This window comes from Pongo abelii, chromosome 20 (assembly GCF_028885655.2).
Source record: "Pongo abelii isolate AG06213 chromosome 20, NHGRI_mPonAbe1-v2.0_pri, whole genome shotgun sequence".
Taxonomy (NCBI): domain Eukaryota; kingdom Metazoa; phylum Chordata; class Mammalia; order Primates; family Hominidae; genus Pongo; species Pongo abelii.
This window is the reverse complement of record NC_072005.2, coordinates 17,877,398-17,897,454: the sequence shown is the minus strand read 5'-3', so window position 1 is coordinate 17,897,454 and position 20,057 is coordinate 17,877,398. Positions and strand designations below refer to the sequence as shown.

Below are 20,057 nucleotides of genomic sequence, written 5' to 3'. Positions count from 1 at the left end.
GGCTCAAGCAATCCTCCCGCCTTGACCTCCCAAAGTGCTGGGATTATAGGCATGAGCCACCGCGCCCAGCCTGCAGAGGGGGTTTCTTACAGTCAATTTTGTTCCCCTTTTCTGGGACCTCAGTCTTTTTAGCTGAAAACCAATGGCATGGTCATTTCGAAGCAGCTGGATGAAGTATCCCAAAATTCCACGTCTCCCCGCACTGAGGCCCCTCCCTTGTACCCTGAGGGTGGGGTTGTGGGTTAGGGGGTGAGTGGCCCAGAAATTCCTGAGGGGATCACAGCAGATGGTCTAGAGCTTGGGAAGGGGCATTGGAGAGTCCCTGAGCCCCAGCGCTGACCCTTACTCTCACTGCCACAGAGAAATTCAACACATACGTGACTCTGAAAGTGCAGAATGTCAAGAGCACGACCATCGCGGTGCGGGGCAGCCAGCCCAGCTGGGAGCAGGATTTCATGTTGTGAGTCTGCAGCGTCTGGCATGACCTCAGCCCCCAGCATAGCCCAGCACCTCACTGGCCCCCCAGGGCAGAGCTGGACACCGGGGAATCCCGGGTGACTCCCCTCTGTCCTCCCTCTTCCCGTGTCCACCTTATCACCTTCGCCTCCAAAACACATCCCCAATCCAATCACTTCCCTTGGTCTCTGTGGCCACCAGCCAAGTCCCTGCTGCCCGCCAGCCTCCGCCCTGGCCTCCTGTGCCATCCACCTCCTGCAATCTGTTCTCCTCCAGGCAGCCAGGGGGATATTTTTAAAACTGCAAATCACATCCTGTCGCTCCCATGTTCCAAACTTGTCCGTGGCTCATCGACCTCACAATAAAACCCACAGCCTTCCCCGTGGTTCCCACCAGGTTCTCGCTCTATGTCCCTCACCTGCTCCAGCCACACCCACCTCTGCCCTTTTCTCCAGCACTTCCCAGCTTGTTTTTGCCCCAGGGCCCTTGCACTTGCTCTCCTGTCCCCAGCTGGCTCTTCTCCTTCAGGTCTCAGCTTGTGTCACCTCCTCAGTGAAGCCCTCCCTGACCACCACCTCCAAGCTACAATTTCAGGGCATCATGCCTTCCCAGGCCTTGCCACCAATTTTGTTTGTTGTTTGCTTGTTTGCTTGTTTTGAGGCAGAGCCTCACTCTGTTGCCCAGGCTGGAGTACAGTGGCATAATCTTGGCTCACTTCAACCTCCACCTCCCAGGTTCAAGTGATCCTCCTGCCTCAGCCTCCCAACTAGCTGGGATTACAAGCGTGTGCCACCACACCCAGCTAATTTTTGTGTTTTAAGTAGAGATGGTGTTTCACTATGGTGGCCACGCTAGTCTCAAACACCTGGACTCAGGTGATCCGCCCACCTCAGCCTCCCAAGGTGCTGGGATTATAGATGTGAGCCACCTCGCCTGGCCAATGGATTTTTTTTCCTCTTTTTTTTTTTGTTTTGAGACAGAGCCTCACTCTGTGGCCGAGGCTGGAGTGCAGTGGTGCAATCTTGACTCACTGCAACCTCTGCCTCCTGGCTTCAAGCTATTCTCCTGCCTTAGCCTCCCGAGTAGCTGGGACTACAAGTGCGTGCCACCATGCCAGGCTAATTTTTGTGTATTTAGTAGAGACCGGGTTTCACCATGTTGGCCGGGCTGGTCTTGAACTTTTAACCTCAGGTGATCCACCCGCCTTGGCCTCCCAAAGTGCTGGGATTACAGGCGTGAGCCGTGAGCCAACACGCCCAGCCAACAGATACATATATCCTTTTTTTTGAGACTGAGTTTTGCTTTTGTTGCCCAGGCTGGAGTGCAATGGCATGATCTCGGCTTACCGCAACCTCCGCCTCCTAGGTTCAAGTGATTCTCCTGCCTCAGCCTCCCGAATAGCTGGGATTACAGACATGCACCACAACGCACGGCTAATTTTGTATTTTTAGTGGAGACAGGGTTTCTCCATGTTGGTCAGGCTAGTCTCAAACTCCCAATCTCAGGTGATCCGCCCGTCTCGGCCTCCCAAAGTGCTGGGATTACAGGCGTGAGCCACCGCAGTCGACCATGTTTTAAAGATACATTCCTTAAGATAAATCTTTGGTGAACTGTAAATTCAGCGAATCTCACATTTCACCAAGTTTCCTGCTCCCCCGAATCCACATATGTCTAGGGCGGGGCCTGCAGGGAAAGTGCTTTGAGGTGGGATCATGTCCTCACATCATTAGATGGAGATGACACTGGGAAGGACAGAGGTGCCTCGAATGTCCTTATCCTGGGGGTAAAGGGAGCTATGGAGGGTGTTTGAGCCTCTTCCTCACTTACCCAGCATGGTCAGGGTTGGAGGGCCCAAGGAAGGGCTCAGAAAGATGAAGGTGCAGGCGATGTGTAACATCTGTGCCCACACCGTCCTTCCCGGCTTTGAATCCTGGTTCTTTTGTGATACCCCGAGCTCTTAACTTCCCCCACTGGCCTCAGTTTCCCCTCTATAAAATGAGAACCACCATGTTACCCTACCACCTAGGACACTCCCAGGCCTAGGTTTGAATTGCAGTATGCTGTGTGTTCTCAGGCAAATGAACTAACTTCTCTGGGCCCCGTTTCCTCCCTCCTGCTCCCTCAATGCCCCCTCTCCTTTTTCCGCAGCGAGATTAACCGTCTGGATTTGGGACTGACGGTGGAGGTGTGGAATAAGGGTCTCATCTGGGACACAATGGTGGGCACTGTGTGGATCCCACTGAGGACCATCCGCCAGTCCAATGAGGTGAGTGGTGGGTGGCCTGAGGGTGAGGAAGGAGGAGTGCCTTGCAGAAGCCCAGAGACCAGTGGACTAAACAAGATGGGCATTTATCTCCTATCCCCTGACAACATCAATATAGACACTTGGGATTGCCACGAACCTTCCAAAGTCACTAGGGCCTATACACCTTCCATCTTGCTCTGCCTCTCTCTCCATGTGGCTTCCACCTTGTGGCCCCAAATGGCTGCTTTAGGCTCACCATTGCATCTTCATTCCAACCACGGAAAGGTGCTGGTGGTGGGGGAGGGGGGTGGTTCATGCACATCTCATTGGCCAGAACTTAGACATGTGGCCAACACCTTGCTGCAAGGGATTCTGGGAAATGTAGTCCTAGGCTGGAAAATGTAGGCCTAGGCTGTGCTACCCTAGGCACAGCTAAAAATGTATTACCTTGGAAGGAGAAAAGGGATAATGTACGCAATTAGCATTTTGTGTCCCAGATGGGCAGCAGCAGGAAGGTTACACCAGCTCATAAGAAGGTGCTAGGTAACAACCCTGGCCCCTCAGCCTGTGTATCATGGTCAGCAGGTAGTAGTGATGTATATTTTTTATTTAATTATTTATTATTGAGACAGGGTCTCACTCTGTTGCCCAGGCTGGAGTGCAGTGGCACGATCATGGCCCACTGCAGCCTCGACTTCCTAGGCTCAAGTGATCCTCCCACCTCAGCCTCCTGAGTAGCTGGGACTGCAGGTGCATGCCACCACGCCCCCCTCATTTTTTTTTGTATTTTTAATAGAGACAGGGTTTTGCCATGTTGCCCAGGCTGGTCTCGAACTCCTGGGCTCAAGCAATCCACCCACCTCAGCCTCCCAAAGTGCTGATATTACAGGTTAGAGCCACCACGCCAGGCCGTGGTCATGTCTATTCATCTGTCCCCACAGCCCAATCCCTGGCCTCCTGACCTTAAATCTCAACCCCTCCATGCTGACCCCAGGAAGGTCTTATTAGCTGGAGCTCTGGTCTGTCCTCCCCTGTCCATCTCCCTTAGGAGGCCCTTCAGATGGCACCTGCCCACTAGCCTCATCTTTCCCCACACTCCAACCTCCACCCCTCCCAGATTCTACCGTCTGAACCTTTGCATAATGTGTTCCCTGAGCTTCAAGTGTCCTCCTTTCCATCACCTTCTAAATTCCCATGTGCCCTCCTCCAGGAAGCCCTCTCTGACTTCCCTCTGGATCCTTTAGCCCTCCTTCCTCCCTCTGGGCTAGCTATGACCTCATGGGGCTGGGGGTGCCTGTGTCCAGCCCTGTTTCCCAGGGCTATGGGCTCCTCAGGGGCCAGGGTGATGATGGCTGGAGCCTCTTGGGGACCCTGGCATCACCCAGTATGAACCAGGCATAGAGGAGGGACTGGGGACTGTTTTTTGTTTGTTCGTATTTTATTTTATTTTATTTTATTTTTAATTTAATTTAATTTATTTATTTTATTTTATTTTATTTTATTTTATTTATTTTATTTTATTTTACTTTGAGACGGAGTCTCGCTCTGTCACCCAGGATGGAGTGCAATGGCATGATCTTGGCTCACTGCAACCTCCACCTCCCTGGCTTAAGTGATTCTCCTGCCTCAGCCTCCTGAGTAGCTGGGATTACAGGCAACTGCCACCACACCCAGCTAATTTTTGCATTTTTAGTAGAGGTGGGGTTTCACCATGTTGGCCAGGCTGATCTTGAACTCCTGACGTCAAGTGATCCGCCCACCTCGGCCTCCCAAAGTGCTGGGATTACAGGCGCCTGCCACCATACCCAGCTAACTTTTGCATTTTTAGTAGAGATGGGGTTTCACCATGTTGGCCAGGCAGGTCTTGAACTTCTGACCTACAAAAAAATTAGCCAGGAGTGGTGGCAGGCACCTGTAGTCCCAGCTGCTCAGGAGGCTGAGGTGAGAGAATGGCGTGAACCTGGGAGGCGGAGCTTGCAGTGAGCTGAGATCGCACCACTGTACTCCAGCCTGGGCGACAGAGTGAGACTCTGGCTCAAAAAAAAAAAAAATTAAATTAAATTAAATTAAAATTAAAATATATAAAAGGAAGCCTTGAGGGAGACTCAAAATTCTCTCAATGGAGAGAATTTCTTCCACTTCTTCAAGTGTGAGGGAGGCCTGGTCACCTGGGGCAGCAGAAAGTGGATTCCACCGAAGATCATTCCCATTTGAATAATGAACAGACTGAGGTTCAGGGTGGACCCCACTTGCTCAAAGGCTCATGTTCCTGAACCAGGGGAAATGGGCTCGCTCTCCTGCAGGACTTTCTCCCTGGATGATGGGAGGCTCCGGGGCTTTTATCTGAAGTCAGAGTCTCATAACATGTTATCAGGGGTGGGGAATGACCATTCCAGGTTGGGACTGCCCCTACATAACCCCTAGGGGGTCCCTCTCTGGGTCCTTTGCTCTGGGTTCCCTTGACTCACCATGTGGCCCTGGACTGAGACCTTCCCCTCTCTGAGTCTCAGTTTCCTCATGTGTAACATGGGGACACAGCCAGGCACAGTGGCATGTGCCTGTAGTCCCAGCTACTGGAAGCTGAGGCAGAAGGATCACTTGAAGCCAGGAGTTCGAGATGAGCCTGGGCAACATAGTGACACCCCATCTCTAAAAAGAAAGAAAGAAAGAGAGAGAAAGAGAGGAAGAGAAGGAAGGAAGGGAGGGAAAGAAAAGAAGAAAGAGAGAGGGAGGGAGGCAGGGAAGGAAGGAGAAGAAAGAAAGAAGGAAGGAAGGAAAGAAAGGGAAAGAAAGAAAGAGAGAAAGAAAGAAAGGGAAAGAAAGAAGGAAAGAAAGAAAGAAGGCAGGGAGGGAGGGAGGGAGGGGGGAGGGAAGGAAGGAAGGAGGGGAAAGGAAGGAAGGAAGGAAGGAGGGGAAAGGAAGGGAAGGGAAGGGAAGGAAGGAAGGAACAAAGGAAGGAAGGAAAGAATCACTGGTACCTGGGAGGCAGAGGTTGCAGTGAGCCAAGATCGCCCCATTGCACTCCAGCCTGGGCAACAAGAGTGAAGCTCCATCTCAAAAAAAGAAAAAAAGAAAAGGGCCGGGCGTAGTGGCTCACGCCTGTAATCCCAGCAGTTTTGGAGGCTGAGGCGGGTGGATCATGAGGTCAGGAGATCGAGACCGTCCTGGTTAACACGGTGAAACCCCATCTCTACTAAAAATACAAAAAGTTAGCTGGGCGTGGTGGCACGCGCCTATAGTCCCAGCTACTCCGGAGGCTGAGGCAGGAGAATGGCGTGAACCCAGGAGGCGGAGCTTGCAGTGAGCCGAGATTGGGCCACTGCACTCCATCCAGCCTGGGCGACAGAGCGAGACTCTGTCTCAAAAAAAAAAAAAAAAAGAAAAGAAAAAAGAGAGAGAAAGGAAGGAAGGAAAAGAAAGGAATAAAGGGAGGAAGGGAAAGAAAGGAAGGAAGGAAGCAGGGAGGGAGGGAGGGAGGGAAGGAAGGAAGGAAAGAGAGGAGACATGACTTTTGTTTTGGGGTAGGGGTGAGGGGGATGTCTCATGTGAGAGTAGGGGCCCTGGGGACTAGTGACCAGCAGATTCCTGACCCACACACCTCCTCCCCCAACCCCCAGGAGGGCCCTGGAGAGTGGCTGACCCTGGACTCCCAGGTCATCATGGCGGACAGCGAGATCTGTGGCACCAAGGACCCCACCTTCCACCGCATCCTCCTGGACACGCGCTTTGAGCTACCCTTAGGTGAGTACAGAGGCCCGGGACCTTCACCCAGCCCCAGCCCCACTTGTGGAGTCACTCAGCTATTCCAGGAGAGTGAACAGGCCTGGGTAGGTCTAGCTGACCCTTCAGGCTGAGAATGAGGGTCCTTCGCCCCAGAGGAGAGAGAGTTTCTTGGGTTGCAGAGAACAGGGATGTGAACCTGCTGGGTGCAGGCCATGACCTGGGCCCCGTAGCTTCCCAGTGAGCTGCAAGTGCTTCACGACCCAGGGCGTTCAGAGTTGAGCTGTCCTGGCTGTTCCTTGGTGATGTCTGAGACTGCAACAGTGAGCTGGGGATAGGAGAAGAGACAGACAGAGACAGAGAGACAAAGAGAGACAGAGAGAGACATGTAGACAGAGGCTGAGAACAGATAGTCCCCTCTTCCTTTCCTGGAAGCACCTTGAGTCTCTCCACCTCATTCTTCTAAGAACCCATGGCTGGCCAGGCATAGTATCTCATGTCTGTAATCCCAGCACTTTGGGAGGCCGAGGGGGGAGGATCATTAGAGGCCAGGGGTTTGAGACCAGCCTGGGCCATCTAGTGAGATCCCATCTCTATGAAAAAGTTAAAAATTCACCAGGCATGGTGCTGGGTTTCTGTAGTCCCAACTATCTGGGAGGCTGAGGCAAGAGGATGGCTCAAGCCCAGGAGTTTGAGGCTTCAGTGAGCTGTGATTGTGCCACTGCACTCCAGCCTGGGTGACAGAGCGAGACCCTGTCTCTAAAAAAATAAAAATAAAAACAATGGGCTGGGCGTGGTGGCTCATGCCTATAATCCCAGCACTTTGAGAGGCCGAGGCAGATGGATCACCTGATGTCAGGAGTTTGAGACCAGCCTGGCCAACATGGAGAAACCCTGTCTCTACTCAAAATACAAAAAAATTAGCTAGGCATGGTGGCGCACACCTGTAATCCCAGCTACTTTGTAGGCTGAGGCAGGAGAATCGCTTGAACCCAGGAGGCGGAGGTTGCAGTGAGCTGAGATCGTACCACTTCACTCCAGCCTGGGCAACAGAGTGAGACTCTGTCTCAAAAACAATTAAAAAATTAAATAAAAACAATGGCTTCCCCACCCTCATAAAGGCCAGGAACCATCTCCTCTCATCCTCCAACTATTCTCCATCCAGCTCTGGGAAGAGGGGCATCAGAGGTACCACAGTACCTCCCCTTCATCTCCATCCACCCTCCTGAGACCGCAGACCAGCCCACCCCTACTTCTGAGGCTTTGCCAAAGACCCCAGAAGCCAGGGCCCGGCTGGAGCTCAGTAGGCCTGGAGGATGGAGGCTGAGGGGCAGGGAGGGTCTTCCAGGTTCATGGACAGGGCTCTGCTTACAGACATTCCTGAAGAGGAGGCTCGCTACTGGGCCAAGAAGCTGGAGCAGCTCAATGCTATGCGGGACCAGGATGAAGTGAGTGTTGGGGTGGGAGGGGTCTGTTGCTTCCTTGTTTCTGTCTCTGTCTCCCCACGATTTTCACTTACAGATGCTGTTTCTCTCTGAGCTTGTCTTTCCCTGCATCTCTGTTTCTAACTCTTTGTAACCTGACTGCATCCATGACCCATGTAGCCCAGTCTCAAGACAATGATGGGGTCAAGAAACATGCAGAGGCCAGGCGCAGTGGCTCGCGCCTGGAATCCCAGCACTTTGGGAGGCGAAGGTGGGCAGATCACCTGAGGTCAGGAGTTTAAGACCAGCCTGGCCAACATAGTGAAACCCTGTCTCTACTAAAAATACAAAAAAAAATACAAAAAAAAAAATTAGCCAGGCTCAGTGGCTCACACCTGTAATCCCAGCAATTTGGGAGGCCGTGGCGGGCAGATCATTTGAGGCCAGGAGTTCGAGACCAGCCTGGCCAACATGGTGAAACCTCGTCTCTACTAAAAATACAAAAAATTAGCTAGGCATGGTGGTGGGCGCCTGTCATTCCAGCTCCTTGGGAGGCTGAGGTGGGAGAATCACTTGAATCTGGGAGGCAGAGGTTGCGGTGAGCCGAGATCTCGCCGCTGCACTCCAGCCTGGGTGACAGAGCAAGGCTCTGTCTCAAAATAATAATATTGATAATAATAATAAAATAAAATAATGTATTTTTCATTTGTGGGGTACATGTGCGGGTTTGTTACATGAATATATTGCATGATGCTAGGGTTTGGAATTCCGTGGCATTACTCAAATTGTAAGCACAGTACTCAACAGGTAGTTTTTTCACCCTTGTCCTGCTCCCTCCTTCCTCTCTTCTGGAGTCCCCAATGTCTACTGTTCCCATCTTTTTTTTTTTTTCTTTTTTGAGACGCAGTCTCGCTCTGTCACCAGGCTGGAGTGCAGTGGCACGATCTCAGCTCACTGCAACCTCCACCTCACGGGTTCAAGTGATTCTCCTGCCTCGGCCTCCCGAGTAGCTGGGACTACAGGTGTGTGCCACCACACCTGGCTAATTTTTATATTTTTAGTAGAGACGGGGTTTCACCGTTTAGCCAGGATGGTCTCCATCTCTTGACCTCGTGATCTGCCCGCCTCGGCCTCCCAAAGTGCTGGGATTACAGACGCAAGCCACGGCACCCAGCCTACTGTTTCCATCTTTATGTCCATGAACTCCCAATGTTTAGGTTGCACTTATAAGCGATAACATGTGGGATTTGGTTTTCCGTTTTTGGATGGATTCGCCTAGGATACTGGCCTCCAGCCACATCCATATTTGTGCAAATGACATGATTTCATTCATTTTTATGGTTGTGTAGTTCTCCATGGTGTACAGATACCACATTAAAAAAAAAAAAAATTCCAAGCTGGGTGCGGCGGCTCATGCCTGTAATCCCAGCACTTTGGGAGGCCGAGGTGAAAGGATCACCTGAGGTCAGGAGTTCAAGACCAGCCTGGCCAACATGGTGAAACCGTCTCTACTAAAAATAGAAAAATTAGCTGGGCATGGCGGCATGCACCTATAATCCCAGCTACTCGGGAGGAGGTTGCAGTGAGCTGAGATTATGCCACTGCACTCCAGCCAGGGATACAGAGCGAGACTCCATCTCAAAAAAAAAAAAAAAAAAAAAAATCCAATCCACCATTGATGGGCACCTAAGTTGATTCCATGTCTTTGCTATTGTGAGTAGCGCTGCCATGAACATACATGTGCATGTGTCTTTGTAGGACACTTTCTTTTCCTTTGGGTATATACCTAGTTGTTTGTTTGTTTTTTCAAGACAGAGCCTCCCTCTGTCGTCCAAGCTGGAGTGCAATGGCACAATCTCGGCTCACTGCAACCTCTGTCTCCCAGGTTCAAGTGACTCTCGTACCTCAGCCTCCCAAATAGCTGGGATTACAGGTGCGTGCCACCACGCCCAGCTAATTTTTTGTGTTTTTAATAGAGACAGGAGTTTTACCATGTTGGCCAGGCTGGTCTCAAACTCCTGATCTCAAGTGATCTGCCCACCTCGGCCTCCCAAAGTGCTGGGATTACAGGTGTGAGCCACTGCACCTGGTCCCTAGTATTTTTTCTATCTCCGTTTCTCACTTTTTCTCTGCCTCTGTCTCTGTCTTTCTCTCTCTGTCTCTCTCTCTCGTGTGTGTGTGTGTGTGTGTGTGTGTGTGTCTTTCCTTTTCTCTCTTACTCCCTGTATCCTTCTCATAGAGAAGGAGAGAATTTGGGAGGTAGAGGGAATTCGGGATGGGACAGAACAGAGGACTGTCCTGGTCCCCTGGCCTTTGGCCCCTCTGAGAGAAGCCCTTTCTCCTTCCCCCACCCCTTCAGTATTCGTTCCAAGATGAGCAAGACAAGCCTCTGCCTGTCCCCAGCAACCAGTGCTGTAAGTACCTCTTGATTCTTCCTTGGGCATCAGCTGAAACCCTCATCCCTCCCCTACCCCATGACTGTCCTGTCTAAAGGCTCCTCCAGTCCGGAGATAGAAATCCTGAGAGTGCAGTGTCCACTTACAGTGTATTAGAAATTAGTGTTCTGAGGCCGGGCATGGTGGCTCACCACTGTAATCCCAGCACTTTGGGAGGCCGAGGTCAGGGGTTTGAGACCAGCCTGGCCAACAGGGCAAAAACCCATCTCTACTATAAATACAAAAAAATTGAACAGGCATGGTGGTGGATGCCTGTAATCCCAGCTACTCAGGAGGCTAAGTCAGGAGAATTGCTTGAACCCAGGAGGCAGAGTCTGCAGTGGGCCAAGATCATGCCACTGCACTCCAGCCTGGGTGACAAAGCGAGACTCTGACTCAAAAAAAGAAGGAAGGAAAGAAAGAGAAAGAGAAAGAGAGAGAAAGAAAGAGAGAGAGCGAGGGAGGGAGGGAGGGAAAGGAAAGGAAGAAAGAAAGAAAGGAAGGAAGGGAGGGAGGGAGGGAAGGGAAGGGAAGGAAAGGAAGGAAAGGAAAGAGAGGAGTTCTGAGACTTGGGCTTGATGAAAGACAGAAAGACAGGAAGGAAGAAAGGAAGGAAGGAAGGAAAGAAGGAAGGAAGGAAGGAGAGTTCTGAGACTTGGGCTTGATTCCCACCCTGCTATGTGGTCATGGGCAGGCCAGTGTCCCTCTTCAATATTTAGGGGCCCTCTCTTTGAAATAGCGCATCTGACAGCCCCCTCACTCTGAGGGCTGTTGGAAGGATCTGGGACATCTAGAGACATGAAAAACACTTCGTAGATGCTTAACTTCCATTCATCAGATCCTGGATGAGGGCGTATAACTCATTCCACAAACTATTCACGGGGCCAGCACAAACCCTGAGCAGCCCATGTCAGATGGTGCAGACAGACACAGACAGAAGATCCTGCCAGCACATGTACAACGGGCCCAAGTACAACAGATGAAGGCTGTTTCACTAACCCATTTTCTTAGATGGAGAAACTGAGGCCCAAGATTTACCCAAGGCCACACACCTGGCAACTGGCAGAGCCAGGATTTGAACCCAGGTCTGAGGGACTCCAACTTTGCTTCCCCTTCTACTGCACCTTGTCTATTGATGATGATGATCACGTTCCTCTTCCTGTTTCCATCAAGGCTGCAGTTGTCAAGATTTTTTATCTTCCTGGGCCTTTGGACACTCAGATGCATCCAGACCAGGTCTTTTCATGGATGGAGGAGCTGTCTCCCTCCTTAAAATGACTTCCCATTGCTCTGTGGTGGAGGGGAAGTAGCAAATCATATAGCCTCAGGGCAGAGCTCCCACCTGCTGACACCAAAACCCCACTGCACTCTTTAGCCTCCTTCTCCTTTCCCTTTACTTTCTTTTCTTCTTCTCTCTTTTTTTTTGGGGGGGGGGGATAGAATCTCACTCTGTCACCCAGACTGACCTGCAATGGTACTATCTTGGCTCACTGCAGCCTCTGCCTCCCGGATTTGAGTGATTCTTGTGCCTCAGCCTCTTGAGCAGTGGGGATTATTGGCACATGCCACCACGCCCATCTAATTCTTGTATTTTTAGTAGAGATGGGGTTTTGCCATATTGGCCAGGCTGGTCTCAAATTTTTTACCTCATGTGATATGCCCACCTCAGCTTCCCAAAGTGCTGGGATTACAGGTGTGAGCCACTGTGCCTGGCATCTTTTCCATTTGCTTTTCCATCATCCTTTTCTCCCCTCTCACAGCTTTCCCTGTATCTGTGTCTCCCTCACCATGTGTGCAGGAGAGTGGTCATGGAGCCAGGGTTGAGGAGGGCTTGGGAAACTCCAGCTGGGGTACCCTATTTCTACACTAACTTGGGGAGTGATATTGAGAAAGTTCCTCGGCTTCCCTGGCCAGGGAGGGGTCATCACTGCCTGGAAGGAATTACAGACCCCTCCTCGGTGAATGGGGTCATTGAGAGGTTGCAATGGGGGCGGGGCCAGGCAGTGTGGAGGCAGGAAGGCAATGGCAGAGAGCCCCTGGGCAGATGGACTAGAGCCAGGGGCAGGTTCATTTTGGGAAGTGGAGACCACCACTTAGTATTTACCCACAAGTCCTCCCTTGGAGTATTTTGTCACCCCTGTTTCCCAGAGGAAGCAGCCAATGGTCAGAGGAGCCAGGATTCTGGTCCAGGACATTTTCCTGAAGTGCCAGGTACTGCACGTGATAGGCACAGCTGGTTCTCGCCCTGGCCCTGATGCTCAGAGGCTGTGTGACTTTGGGCTGCTCACTCCATCTCTCTGAGCCCCATAGTTTCACCCGTAAAATGAGTAGAATGATAAAATCCACCCAACAGGGGTGTTTCAAACCTTAGGGTTTCCAATTTAGTGTGTCTTTCCTTATCCAAGAGCTGGGAGAGGAAAAGGGTGGAGACTGGGAGACTGCTAACCCCAGACTTCATAGTCAGAAAACCCTGGGCCCAAATACCCATTTTGTTACTTCCTGACTGAGCCTTTCCTCTCATTGAAAACTGAGCCAGGCACAGTGGCTCATGCCTGTAAATCCCAGCTACTCGGCCTCACTTGAGACCACGTGTTTGAGACCAGCCTGACCAACACAGCAAGACTCCATCACTACACAAAAAAACAAAAAGAAAAACCACCAAGAACCAAAACATTAGCTGAACATGGTGGTGTGTGCCTGTAATCCCAGCTACTCGGGAGGCTGAGGTGGGAGGATCACTTGAACTTGGAAATTAGAGGCTGCAGTGAGCCATGATTGCACCACTCCACTCCAGGCTGGACGACAGAGTGAGACCGTTTCAAAAAAAAAAATTAAAGAAAATAAATAAATAAACAAACAGGGATATCTACCTTCCTCCCAAGGTGGAGAGCAGAGACACAGCAAGTGTCAGCAATGAAAGTGATACTCAGGGAAGGTACTCAGGACAAGAGGGGCTCTTGGGGTGAGGGGAGCAGATGGGGAGAGTGAGGAGGACAGCAGGGGAGCCCCCTTCCTACACCCACCCCTCTGTCTGCTTCCTTTTATTATTTCTGCCCCTTCTCTTTGTAGGCAACTGGAATTATTTTGGCTGGGGTGAGCAGCACAGTAAGTACTCAGCCTGATTGATGTTCTGGGAGGCACATGGGAAGGTGGGCACCTTAGTGATCCCAAGGCCCCTCCCCACTACCACACAGGGAAGCAGGGAGCCTGTGACGAGCACGTGGGGGCCAGAGGGCTCGGCAAGACCCCTTTCAAGCTTTCCTGTACCCCGTTCATTAGTGCCTGTCTTGGGAGGCCTGCCGTCTGCTGGGGAGTGGGCACTGTCATTGGGGTGGGTTGGGGGGGTTTAGCCTGGAGGAGTGGACATTTAGACCAACAACCTGCCTGTCTCCAGCTGGGTACTGTGACCCCCGCACCCCACTCCCCCGTATAACCTCACCTCCTCTCCTGTAGCCCCTGCCTTTTAGTCTTCCTATCTTCCTTCTCCACTTGGAAATGCGTCCAGTGTCACTCAGCGGGTAGTAGGTGGGCGGGGTCTCCAACAGAAGGGTGGGCCAGGGACCTCAGGGAGATGTACACAGGGACCTCAGCACCCCCCAGGGGTCCACCCACACTCACACCTCACCTTCCATCTTTATTTGCTCTCCCAGCGAAGAAGGCAAGCCACCCCCTCCCTAAATTAAATGTCCATTTTACTTTTCCTTTTTTTTTTTTTTTTTTTTTTTTTTGAGACGGAGTCTTGCTCTGTTGCCCAGGCTGGAGTGCAGTGGCATGATCTCAGCTCACTGCAAGCTCTGCCTCCAGGGTTCACGCCATTCTCCTGCCTCAGCCTCCTGAGTAGCTGGGACTACAGGCGCCCGCCACCACGCCTGGCTAATTTTTTGTATTTTTAGTAGAGACGGGGTTTCACCGTGTTAGCCAGGAGGGTCTCGATCTCCTGACCTTGTGATCCGCCCACCTCGGCCTCCCAAAGTGCTGGGATTACAGGCGTGAGCCAGCGTGCCCGGCCCTAATTAAATGTCCATTTTTCTACCTAACAGCACTTCCCAACCTTTTTGACACGAGGGACCAGTTTCATGGAAGACAATTTTTTTATGGACTGGGGTTGGGGGATGGTTTCTGGATGATTCAAGCTCCCTGCATTCGTTGTGCACTTTATTTTTATTATTATTACATTATAGTATGTAATGAAATAATGATACAACTCATCATCATGTAGAAGCAGTGGGAGCCCTGAGCTTGTTTTCCTGCAACTAGACAGTCCCATCTGGGGGTGATGGGGGACAGTGACAGATCATCAGGCATTAGATTCTCATAAGGAGCATGCAGCCTAGATCCTGGGCATGCACAGTTCACAGTAGGGTTCACGCTTCCGTGAGTATCTTTTTTTTTTGAAACAGAGTCTCGTTCTGTTGCCCAGGCTGGATGGAGTGCAGTGGTGTGATCTCGGCTCACTGCAGCCTCTGCCTCCCGGGTTCAAGTGATTCTCATACCTCAGCCTTCCAAGTACCTGGGATTACAGGTGCGTGGCACCATGCCCAGCTAATTTTTTGTATTTTTAGTAGAGACGGGGTTTCACCATGTTGGCCAGGCTGGTTGTGAACTCCTGACTTCAGGTGATCCACCTGCCTTGGCCTCCCAAAGGGCTGGGATTACAAGTTTGAGCCACTGCGCCCGGCCTCCTATGAGAATCTAATGCCACCGCTGATCTGACAGGAGGCGGAACTCAGGCGGTAATGTGAGTGATGGGGAGCAACTGTAAATACAGATGAAACTTCACTCGCTCACCCAACCACCGCCCACCTCCTGCTGTGCGCCCCAGCTCCTAACAGGCCACAGACCAGATCCATGCCCTAAAGAGCTGCTCCCTTTCTCCCATACCCTGCCTCTTCTAGAGAAATCCAGTCCTCTATTCTTTCTTTCCTTCTTTCTTTTTTCTTTTTTTTGAGATGGAGTCTCGCTCTGTCACCCAGACTGGCGTACAGTGGTGCAATCACGGCTCACTGCAACCTCCATCTCCGGGGTTCAAGCGTTTCTCTTGCCTCAGCCTCCCAAGTAGCTGGGATTACAAGTGCATGCCACTACGCCTGGCTAATTTTTGTATTTTTAGTAGAGACAGGGTTTCACCATGTTGGCCAGGCTGGTCTTGAACTCCTGACCTCAAGCAATCCTCCCGCCTCAGCCTCCCAAAGTGCTAGGATTACAGGTGTGAGCTACCATGCCTGACCAGTCCTCTATTCCGAGGATAAATCTGCCTCCTTCTCTCTCCTTCACCAACTGGGGAGTCCTTCACTCCTTCCTCATATCCTGGTGGATAAACCTAACTCCAGGACCAGTGAAACTGCTGACAAACACTTTGGTCCACCACAATTTATCAAAAACAAGTTGGTTAAAAATCAATTTAGGCCGGCCACACTGGCTCACACCTATAATTCCAACACTTTGGGAGGCTGAGGCGGGAGGGACACTTGAGCTTCAAAGTCTGAAATCAGCCTGGGCAACAGAGCAAGACCCCATCTCTACAAAAAAAAAAAGGCCAGGTATGGTGGCGCACCCCTGTAGTCCCAGCTATTCGGGAGGCTGAGGCGGGAGGATTGCTTGAGCCCAGGAGGTTGGGACTGCAGTGAGCCATGATTGTGCTACCCTTCAGCCTAGGCAACAGTGTGAGACCCTGTCTCTAAAAAATAGATTAAAATAAATAAATAAATAAATAAAATCAATTTTGCCAAAAAGAATGCTTGGCAGACAGGGCAAGCTCGATAACAAACTTGCCACAAACGAACAGTACGGTCAAAAGCAAAGATAGGCCGGGCGCGGCAGTTTACGCCATAATCCCAGCACTTTGGGAGGCTGAGGTAGGCAGATCACTTGAGGTCAGGAGTTCGAGACCAGCCTGGCCAACGTGACGAAACCCCGTCTCTACTAAAAATACAAAAATTAGCCAGGCATGGTGGTGCGTGCCTGTAATCCCAGCTACTCGGGAGGCTGAGGCAGGAGAATCATTTGAACCTGGGAGGTGGAGGCTGCAGTGAACCAAGATCGCACCATTGCACTCCAGCCTGGGTGACAGAGCGAGACTCCGTCTCAAAAAAAAAAAACCAAAAACCAAAAAACAAACAAAACGAAACACCAGTGCAGCTAAAGCTGATAGATAATTGGGTCAAAAAGGAAAGACAATTGAGCCGAAAACAGACCGTTCGGTTAAAACAAACGTGGTTGAAAATAGCCAGAAGCAGGCAATTTAGTCAAGAGCTACTTAGTAGAAAGCAGAGCCTGGGCAAAAGCAAAAAATCCAACTCAAAGTAATTTACCCTTCATAAACAGATAATTTGTCAGGAAAAAAAAACAACTGGGTGAACATGTGCACAGCCTCATGCAATTTGGCTGGAAACATCTCAGCCCGGTCAAGGACAATTTGGTGGAAAGAATGCTGGCCGGCCGAGGTGGCTCACAGCTAATCCCAGCACTTTGGGAAGCCGAGGCGGGAGGATCGCTTGAGCCCAGGAGTTCAAGATCAGCCTGGGCAATATAGGGAGATCCTATCTCTACAAAATAACAAATAAATAAAATTAGCTGGTCGTGGCGGTGTGTGCCTGTGGTCCCAGCTACTGTGGAGGCTGAGATGCGAGGATCTCTTGAGCCCAGGAGGTCGAGGTTTCAGTGAGTTATGATCGCGCCACTGCACTCCAGCCCAAGTGAGAGAGACCCTGTCTAAATGAATGGATGAACACAGCAAAAGTCCGAAGGTTTCACTCATTGCTCTGAGATTTTGGGGTCTGGAGGTTTTTTCATTTTTTTACATCCTCTTCCCCTTACCCGTAATTCTCATGTTTTCTTCATTGACTACTTTTTTTTTTTTTTCATACAGGATCTCATTCTGACGCCCAGACTGCAGTGCAGTGGCGTAATCATAGCTCACTGCTACCTCGACCTCCTGGGCTCAAGCAATGCTCCTGCCATAGCCTCCCAAATAGCTGGGACTACAGGCGCCCACCACCACGCCCAGCTAATTTTTAAATTTTTTAAAGAGATGGGGCCTTACTATGTTGCCTAGGCTGATCTTGAACTCCTGGGCTCAAGTGATCCTCCTGCCTTGGCCTCCCAAAGTGCTGGGATTACAGGCGTGAGCCACTTTGCCTGGCCCATGGACTACATTTTACTTTACTTTTATTTTATTTTATTTTTTGGAGACAGGGTCTTGTGTCACCCAGCCCCTGGAGTGCAGAGGTGTGATCTTGGCTCACAGCAATCTCCATCTCCTGGGTTCAAGAGATTCTCCTGCCTCAGCCTCCCAAGGAGCTGGGATTACAGGCACATGCCACCACACCTGGCTAATTTTTGTATTTTTAGTAGAGACAGGGTCTTGGTATGTTGCCCAGGCTGGTCTTGAACTCCTGGCCTCAAGTAATCTGCCCGCCTCAGCCTCCCAAAGTGCTGGGATTACAGGTGTGAGCCACTGTGCCCGGCCTTTGCTTTACTTTTAAAATAAAGATAACTTTATCATTCTTTTTAATTAAAAAATTGAAAAGATTGCATTATTGGAATCTTTTTTTTCAGAAGGTACAGAAAAGAATAAAGAAGAAAATGTACAATCCCCAATTATGCCACCACCCAGACATGTTGCTTTTAGAATTGGAATTTTTTTTTAGGATTTAGAAAACAAACTGTTCTTTTTTCTAAGGAAACCAAACTAAACCAAAATATCTTTTAGTTCTTATTAAACATGAAGTTTGGCAACTCTACCACATTCCATTTTAGCAATAGATTCCGAGTGTGTGGTGGCTTTGCCAAGCTAAGAATCTAATCCTTTTTGAAAAAGACAGAACCATGTCTCAGCATCTCCTTGGTTCTTGCACATGTAAGTTCAGGTCTGGGGTCGTCACCCTCAGATATCAGGAAATCTCTAAGGGTTAAAGAGCGTTCCCTCCACCTTGAACTCCTGATCTTCTTCCAAATCCCCCTGACTGTTTGTGTGACTCCTGTTATGGGAAACTAACCGCTCAGTGGAAAAAATCCCATCTCATTTTCAGAGATCCTGACCTTCAGCAAAGTTGTTCCTCACATTTGAGCTGAAGGATGCCCTCTGACTTTGTCCCTGTTTTCTTCACATTGTAGGTCGTACCCTAGCCCCTAGACTCTAGGTCCAATTTGACCCACATAAAGCAAAGCAGTGTTTTCACTTCCCTTGTTCTGAAGCCTATATCTCTATTAACATGACCCATAATTCTTTATCCACACTAGTAAAAAATTGTCTTCTTCGGTAGCAGCAACCTAAGTCTGGGAAATTGTATTGGCCCCCATCATGTGCACTCTGTCTTCCTCACCCTCTTCCCATACCTCCTCTCTCTTCCAGACGATGACCCCGACAGTGCAGTGGATGATCGTGACAGTGACTACCGCAGTGAAACGAGCAACAGCATCCCGCCGCCCTATTATACCACGTCGCAACCCAACGCTTCAGTCCACCAGTATTCTGTTCGCCCACCACCCCTGGGCTCCCGGGAATCCTACAGTGACTCCATGCACAGTTACGAGGAGTTCTCTGAGCCACAAGCCCTCAGGTAGGTGCTGTGGAGTGCAGCATGCATGTGCATGAGGGTCCTGCTGTGTCTCCTGGAGTGGAGAGAGGGGTGGGGGGGCTGGACGGAGCTGGAGGTAGAGTTCCAGAAGGGCAGAATTCACCCATCCAGGAGGGCAGAATTCACATTTTCTTGTGGGAATTAGCCATTTTTTTTCTTTTCTTTTCTTTTTTCTTTTTCTTTTTTTTTTTTTAGACGGAGTCTTGCTCTGTCACCCAGGCTGGAGTGCAGTGGCACCATCTCGGCTCATTGCAACCTCTGCCACCCAAGCTGAAGCGATTCTCCTACCTCAGCCTCGCGAGTTGCTGGGATTACAGGCGCACGCCACCACCAGGCCCGGCTAATTTTTGTATTTTTAGTAGAGACAGGGTTTCACCATGTTGGTCAGGCTAGTTTCAAACTCCTGACCTCAGGTGATCCGCCTGCCTCGGCCTCCCAAAGTGCTAGGATTACAGGAGTGAGCCACTGTGCCCAGCCTCTTTCTTTACCCAAAAGCTTGCAAGAAAATTCTACACAGCTGGGCACGGTGGCTAACACTTGTAATCCCAGCACTTTGGGAGGCCAAGGCAGGCAGATCACGAGGTCAAGAGTTTGAGACCAACCTGACCAAAATGGTGAAACCTTGTCTCTACTAAAAATACAAAAATTAGCCGAGCGTGGTGGCGGGCATCTGTAATCCCAACTACTCAGGAGACTGAAGCAGGAGAATAGCTTGAATCCGGGAGGTGGAGGTTGCAGTGAGCTGAGATCGCATCACTGCACCACTGTACTCCAGCCTGGCTACAGATGTGCGAGACTCCGTCTCAAAAAAAGAAAGAAAGAAAAAAAGAAAATTCTATAAACAGCCTGGTGTGGTGGCTCATTCCTGTAATCCCAGCAGTTTAAGAGGCCGAGGTGGGAGGATAGCTTGAGTTCAGAAGTTCGAGACCAGCCTGGGCAACAAAGTGAGACCTTCTCACTTTGTCTCTACTAAAAATACAAAAATTAGCCAGGTATGGTGGCATGTACCTGTGGTTCCAGCTACTCATGAGGCTGAAGTAGGAGGATCACTTGAGCCTGGGAGATCGAGGCTGCAGTGAGCCAAGGTAGCACCATTGCACTGCACCCTGGGTGACAGAGTGAGACTCTTTTTTTTTAATTTTTTATTTTTTTGGAGGCAAGATCTTGTTCTGTTGCCCAGGCTGGAGTGCAGTGGCAC

General features: G+C 50.4%; 1 protein-coding gene across 7 annotated transcripts in view; it reads left to right on the top strand.

The window, feature by feature from the left end:
• Positions 1-20,057, top strand: part of UNC13A (unc-13 homolog A) — an 88,393-nt gene that overhangs the window by 13,241 nt on the left and 55,095 nt on the right. For 6 of the 7 annotated variants that reach the window (XM_054538728.2, XM_054538729.2, XM_054538731.2 and 3 more), the window contains 7 exons: positions 361-460; positions 2,605-2,722; positions 6,319-6,442; positions 7,796-7,869; positions 10,205-10,259; positions 13,350-13,385; positions 18,634-18,841. In XM_054538728.2, the coding sequence (XP_054394703.2) occupies positions 361-460; positions 2,605-2,722; positions 6,319-6,442; positions 7,796-7,869; positions 10,205-10,259; positions 13,350-13,385; positions 18,634-18,841 (715 nt within the window). The remainder of the gene's footprint in view (positions 1-360; positions 461-2,604; positions 2,723-6,318; positions 6,443-7,795; positions 7,870-10,204; positions 10,260-13,349; positions 13,386-18,633; positions 18,842-20,057) is intronic. The other variant, XM_054538730.2, reaches the window with a different exon arrangement.